At 40.9% G+C, this 7,239-nt stretch overlaps 1 protein-coding gene across 1 annotated transcript in view; it reads right to left on the bottom strand.

The window, feature by feature from the left end:
* Positions 1 to 212: 212 nt before the first annotated feature.
* IMPG1 (interphotoreceptor matrix proteoglycan 1) overlaps positions 213 to 7,239 on the bottom strand; it is a 142,671-nt gene continuing 135,644 nt past the window's right edge. The window contains 2 exon segments of the mRNA XM_021709840.1: positions 213 to 290; positions 1,791 to 1,863. Of these exon segments, the coding sequence (XP_021565515.1) occupies positions 213 to 290; positions 1,791 to 1,863 (151 nt within the window).

Below are 7,239 nucleotides of genomic sequence, written 5' to 3'. Positions count from 1 at the left end.
CAGAATTTACCAGTCATCAAATGCATGACTCTTGTATACTTGAAACCTGGCGTGAGCTGGTTTTCGGTACTGACTAATGCCTGAATTCTGATGACCAGTGAAGATGCCTGCCTCTGTTTTCAGAATGTTACCAAAGTGGATACAGTTTTCCTTGAGAAATCAAATCGTCTATCTTGAGATAGCTTCAATGATAATTTTGTATATTTTCATTTTTAATTTCCTTCCCTATCTTGGTGGTTACATTCTTCCTATTCTGCTGTCAGTAATTCAGAATTTCTTTTCTGGGTTACCTGAAAAAGAAACAGTTTTAAGAACTTGAGAAATGCCACCCAAGATCAAATCTATGGTTCGTACCAATATTATCTCCACTGGTGATTGCCATTCAGGATATCTTTTTTGGAAGTTTGGGGATGCCTTCCAGATAGTCTTAACTTTATAATCCACTAGAAATGTATTCTATCTCTTCTTAAACCTATTCCGGGGCTGACCCATCGCTTGGAGAAGGGGTGGCCAATAGTCTGTGAATGACAGTCACCATATTTCCATCCAACCATAGTAGACATGATTGATCTATTACAGCACTTTCCCTCACGAAACTCACATGTGACCTCTGAGTTACTCTCAACACAAATTCATGCGGCCGCACTGATGCTGAATGTTTGTTATTTTTTCCTTGGAGTACACGTAGTTCTTCAGTTTACTTCTTACTTTGAAAATTATCTCTTCCTTTTATTCATTTGAAACATTATTAATTCTCTCTGGTACTTTAAGATTTAGTTGTTTCCTTCATCCTGGACATTTTGTCAATATCAGGTTCTATGTTTTATGGTCATTTTTTGGCCCTAGTCTGAACTTTTTCTATTTTTCTAATAGTCTTGGTTTCAGGAAGTCAAAATGGCACACATTTCCAGTGTGCACTTGGATACATAAAATTATGATTAGCGTTTCGTGTGATTGCTCCTGTGTCCTCAACTGTTTATTGACTGTGATAACTTTTTCAGGAGCAAACTTTGAGGCATTGGACTGTAAGTCTTAGAGTGGACATTGGCTGATTATCACCTGCTGTTACCATCAAAGACTATACTTTTTGATAATAAGTTATTTCAGGCTAAAAATTGTCTGAAGTCTATCCCCCAAAGTTATTTCTAAAACTCTATGTATGATATATATATGTCTATATCTGCTTATAGACAAGTTTGTTTTGCCTTGTAAGGTAAAATTATTTCAGCAAAGTGAGTTCATTAAACGAATATTTTAAAAGAGACTTCTAGGACACTGAAATAAATATTTATCTGAGAGTGAGCTTTTAGGAGTTTTTAGTTACTCATTGTTCACAATTCATGTTTTGTCTACATTTTCTACATATTTTTTGCTTTAGTTGATTATTATTTGAAATAAAAAGAATATTTAAAAATGTGCTGTATAAAATTATTCAATGCCAGGAATGTAATTACTATTGTAAAAATTTCAACCTGGTTGAAATGTGCTTGATAAATCACATGTGTATTTTTACAAGAAAGGTTGGAACTATTATAAACTATTTGGATTGTTTTAGTTATTCTATTGTTTGTCTATACATTTCAGTTAATATCAGCTTTCGGTCTCTCTCATTTTTACACCAGGAAATACCTTTTGTTTCCTCCTGAAAACACTAAATTAAAAGTCGAGAAAGACTGCTTTACTTATCTCTATTTGAAACAAGAGTCAGGGACAGAAATGTTTTTAGTTTTCTTCAAAAGTCAAATTCAGTCATTAAAACCAACATATAAAAGAAAGCATGATTTTTTTACCTTGTTATTTTGTTGATGTTGGAACTTTTTAACACGAGCTTCATATGCTTGATTTTTAGAGTGATCTGGTGACCTACAGAAGAAAGCAAAAACAGGATATCTGTTTTTCTGCACTTACCAACATTAATAGCAACTACAGCACTCTACTATTTTAGTTTTTAAATTATGACAAGTGAAAATGGACAGCATATTTTTGCAGGTGTCTTCTGTCTGAGTCGGAGGGAGTATGCTTTTCATATTCCCCCAAGTTTTTTGCCTTTTAGTTGGCCCATGGTTTCTTAGGCAATGGTCTCAGAAAGTTTGAAGGAAGTGCTGATGAGAAAGTTGAGCGAGAAGTTCATCTCGCAAAAAAGTAAACTAGGTTTTCAATTCAAGTTTTGAGCTGTGGTTGCCGAAATCTTGTTCATAAAATTTAAGCAATAGTAAATTACCATCTTATTCCAGTTAGATAGACTATTATCAAAAAATCAAATGGTAACAAGTGTTGGCAAAGATGTGGAGAAAAGGGGACACCTACACACTGTTCATAGGAAGTCAAATTGGTAGAACCACGGTGGAAAAGAGTATGGAAGCTTCCTCAAAAAATCAAAAGTAGAATCACCATATAATCCTTCAATCTCACTACTGGGTATATATCCAAAGGAAGCAAAATCAGTAATATCAAAGAGATATCGGCACTTCCCATTTTTATTTCAGCCCTGTTCACAATAGCCAAGATATGGAACCAATCTAAGTGTTCATCAGTGGATGAATGGATGAAAAATGTGGCACATATACACAATGGAGTATTAGTCACTATAAAAAAGAATAAAAGCCGGGCTCCGTGGCTCAGCCTGTCATCCCGCACCTTTGGGAGGCTGAGGTGAGTGGATTGCCTGAGCCCACGGGTTCGAGACCCGCCTGGGCAGCGAGACCTCGTCTCTACGATAAATCAAAAATTCAGCCAGGCGTGGTAGCGCGTGCCTGTAATTCTGGCTACTCGGAAGGCTGAGGCGGAAGGATCGCCGGAGCCCAGCAGGTCGAGGCTGTGGTGGCCAAAGCGGCCACTGCACTCCAGTCTGGGCGACAGAGTGAGACTCCAACTCAAAAAAAAAAGAATAAGACCCTGCATGTGCGACAACACGAATGAACCGGAGAGACATTTGTTAAGTGAAATAAGCCAGGCACAGAAAGACAAACGCCATGTCATCTCACTCACGTGGAAACTAAAGCATCGATCTCACAGAAGTAAAAGAACAGCGGTTACCAGCTATTGAGGAGGGTTGGGGGGAGAAGGGAAGGGAGAGGGATTGGTCAGTGGGTACAAAGTTACAGTAAGGTAGAAGGAATAATTCTGGTGCCCTTTTGCACCGTACTATGACTTTAGTTAACAATAATGTATAGTTTGGGGTGGGATCGGCAGTTGAGGGAAACTGCCAAGGGAGGGAGGGGCACACCTCATCAACAAGGGGACCTGCACGGTCAACATTTGTATACCTAACCTTGAAAGGTATACCCCACATCTTTAAAAAAAACCCAAGAAACGATAATGTATATTTCAAAATAAGTAGAAGAGAGGTGCTCAGATGTTCTCACTACAAAGAAATGATCAATGTTTGAGGTGAGAGATATGTTAATTACCCTGAGTTGATCATCACACAATGTACACCTGTGTGAAAGCATCTATTATACTCCATCTATATGGACACTTGTGTGGCAATTAAAATTTCTTAAAATTAAAATAAAATTTATTGGTAAATTTGATGCATATAATTCCAGGGTTTTCTGCATGCATCTTATGTAATTTGTTGATAGCATTTACACATTTTACACTTTGTGTTTTTCCTCTTTACGTTATAAACTGGGTATCATATTCTGGAGATACCCTCTTCTCTATGCTCCCTTATTGGCAACCTGTTCTATTTCAAGCAACATTCCATCTATTATGATTTCCAGGAATGAGGGAAGGAGGGAAAATTCTATTTCAGTCCCAGTGCTTGATGGGAAGAAGGCAGAGCAGACGGGGGCGGGGCGTAGCTGAAGGCATTTGAGTGGCAGGTTCCTTGTTCTCCCCACCACCCAAGGCAGCATTCTAGCTTCCTGCCTGCCCTGGTTGGGAGACACAGAACCTCTGAGAATATCAGAAGGGGGCAAGTGTCTGGGATCAGAACTGAGAGATCACAGCAGAGGGTACTCTGGGACTGGACACTTTCCAAAGAAACCTGGTGAGATCAGGAATGCCACACCTCACCGTACAATTCCAAGAGAAAAGAGTTTCTAAAGTGATTACTCACGTTATTAAAGATGAGATTTTTCCTCAAACTATAAGAATCTTAGAAAATGCAGGAGACTCCCTTATGGAAATTGGAACTGGCAACCAATTCCTATTCAGAACCTTACAGGCCAATACCTAAAGAAATAAGATAGACAGGTGGGACCTCATCAAACTATAGAGCTTCTGCAAAACCAAAGAAACCATCAAGAGAGCAGGGAGACAGCCCACAGAATGGGAAAAAAATATTTGCCAACTGTATGTCTGACAAAGGCCTAACATCTAGGATCTACAAGGGACTCAAATACACCGAAAGGAAAAAAACAAATAGTCTCTTTAAAAAGTGGGCAAAAGACATGAATAGACACTACTCAGAAGAAGATATACGGGCAGCCAACAGATACATGAAAAAGTGCTCAGCCTCACTAATCATCAGAGAAATGCAAATCAAAACCACATTGAGATACTACCTAACCCCAGTAAGAATGGCCATCATTCATAAAACAATAGCAAATGCTGGCGAGGATGAGGAGAAAAAGGAACGCTTCTACACTGCTGGTGGGAATGCAAACTAGTGCAACCTCTTTGGAAGACAGTGTGGCGATTTCTGAAAGAACTAGAAATTGACCTTCCCTATGACAGCAATCCCCCTATTGGGAATATACCCGGAGGAACTCAAATCATTTTACAAAAAAGATCCCTACACACGCATGTTTGTTGCAGCTCTATTCACAATAGCAAAAACATGGAACCAATCGTGTTGCCCCTCGAAGCTGGACTGGCTAAAGAAAATGTTGTCCATATACACAATGGAATATTACACAGCCACAAAGAAGGACAAACATACGGACTTCACAGCAACTTGGATGCATTTGGAGTCGATCATACTCAGTGATCTATCACAGAAACAAAGAACGGAGTACTATATGTTCTCACTCATAAGTGGACCTTGAGCAATTATAGTACTATAAGAAAGGGTTTGGCTGGGCTCGGTGGCTCAGCCTATAGTCCCAGCACTTTGGGAGGCCCAGGTGAGTGGATTGCCTGAGCCTGAGGGTTCGAGACCCGCCTGGGCAATTAGCGAGACCTCATCTTTACAATAAATCAAAAATTAGCCGGGCGTGGTAGCGCTTGCCTGTAGTTCCAGCTACTCGGAAGGCTGAGGCAGAAGGATCGCTGGAGCCCAGCCGGTCGAGGCTGCAGTGGCCGGGAGCGGCCACTGCACTCCAGTCTGGGTGACAGAGGGAGACTCCAACTCAAAAAAAAAAAAAAAAAGAAAGGGATTGGCAGTAGTGGGAAACTGTCAGGGGAGGGAGGAGCACATCTCATCATCGAGGGTATCTGCATAATCAATATTTGTATACCTAACCCTGAATTGCACCCCATATCTTTATAATAAAAAACTAAAATAAAAGATGAGGTTTTTAAAAATTGGAAGGGACTCTAGTAAACCCCCTCCCTCTTCCTCACCCAACCTCCTCACTATCAAGTGGCAAAAGGGCTCAAAAGGAAATTGGTAACAAGCGATCCAGAGGGAAAGACCGGACCTTCCTTCCCCCCTTCCTGCTTTGAGGTGTAGCATGTGTGTGAACCTGTGACCTTGCTGTAGTTATACCACGCGCTTTCATATTGTTCAAACATCCTCAGAAATGTCACTCTGTACCATCATTTACTTAAACTGTCCCGTATGTTTAGAAACAATTTTTTCATTATAAATAATGCCACAGGGAACGCATTAGGCCTATTAAATTAAAGGACAAAATGAACATTTTTAGATTTGAGGGGAAAGTCGTAAATAATTTATGCTGTTAGCTCTAGAGCGGCGTTACATAGATGTGCAATGATAACCGTGTTTGGTAAAAGTCAAATTTCTTATGCCAGAAAAAGGAAGTTGCAAGTCAGTACCCGGCACGGCAGAATCTACGTATAGAACATGTAACATGGAGGGAAATAAAACATGTATGGGGTATAGTCAGAAATATTGGATGGGGGAAAAGAAGGAAGAGTAAAGGTGAAAATGTAATGAATGACAATAACTTTGCAGTGGAATCACAGATAACTGCATCCATTGACAAGGCTCTGTGTGTATCCGTGGTGGTCTTCCCAGGAAGTCGGTCACCCTCTGTTTCAAAGTTACCAGACTTAGTGTCCCAACAGATCCGCTTCTGAGTTTGGGTTTCAGTGCCAGGTAGGGGATCTCCATTTTTCCTTACAGGGCTGCCCTCTGCTGATAGAAACAGCTCCAATGCCACTGGCAGTTGAGCAGTTTACTCTTGAGAGGCATTGAATTTCCTCTCCACCTAAACCCATGAATGTATTCCCAGCATCTCCATTATAGAGATGAGAAATCAGAAGTCTGGGGGAGAGGAGATTTGGCTCAAATTCACACCTACTTAGGGGCAGAGCTCTGACCTGGACTTGAGTCTAACTTTGAAGCCTCTAATTTTAACCAGTGTCTAACCTTTGGGTTGATTCGGTTTTAATTGCTCAGCCTATCCTCATATAAGTAAATTGTCGTCCCATAAATGACGGCAACTTGTGAGGAACTGATGTAATTGATGGGCGGGAGCAGGTCATGGGCGTCCGGTTGGGACCCTCAGAGCATTGCTGTGTCCTCAGTTCTTCTCCACTGAGAGTGTCTGAAGTACCTCACAGACCACAGGGAAGTCTCTTCATACTGAGGATATGAAAGATTGATATTTAACACTTAAAAATATTAATCGGGGAGTTGAAAAGGGCAGAATTGGGGTAGTGTGAGGGCGTTCTCTCTTCTTCCAGAAAAAAGAGTAAGTGTTCTCTCCTTTCCTCCCTGCCTTCCTTCCTTCCTCTCTATCACTCAGTATCTAGCATGGTGTCTGGCACATGGTGCTCAAAAATGCTAGTCCAAGGGACTTCAATATTCCACGCACTGGAACACCTCTATTCCATAGATCCCCCGAGACAGGCATGGGTGGAGGGAGCAGTGCGCTAGCAAAATTTATGAAGGCTGTCAATGCTCTGAGGGTCCCAACCTGACACCCATGACCTGCTCCCGCCCATCAATTACATCAGTCTATTTCCAGATCCTCTTATGCCTTGCCTTGTTGATCTCACTTCTGACAATCTAGAATCAGAGTGAATTTTCTTAAGAAAGAGGGATATTTAAGCTGGGCTTGGTGGCTCAGCCTGTAATCCCGCGCCTTTGGGAGGCTGAGGTGA

Source organism: Carlito syrichta, unplaced genomic scaffold (assembly GCF_000164805.1).
Source record: "Carlito syrichta isolate Samal-C Ts95f unplaced genomic scaffold, Tarsius_syrichta-2.0.1 Scaffold287498, whole genome shotgun sequence".
NCBI lineage: Eukaryota > Metazoa > Chordata > Mammalia > Primates > Tarsiidae > Carlito > Carlito syrichta.
Note: the sequence above shows the minus strand (reverse complement) of the source record. Positions and strands in the feature narration are given on the sequence as shown.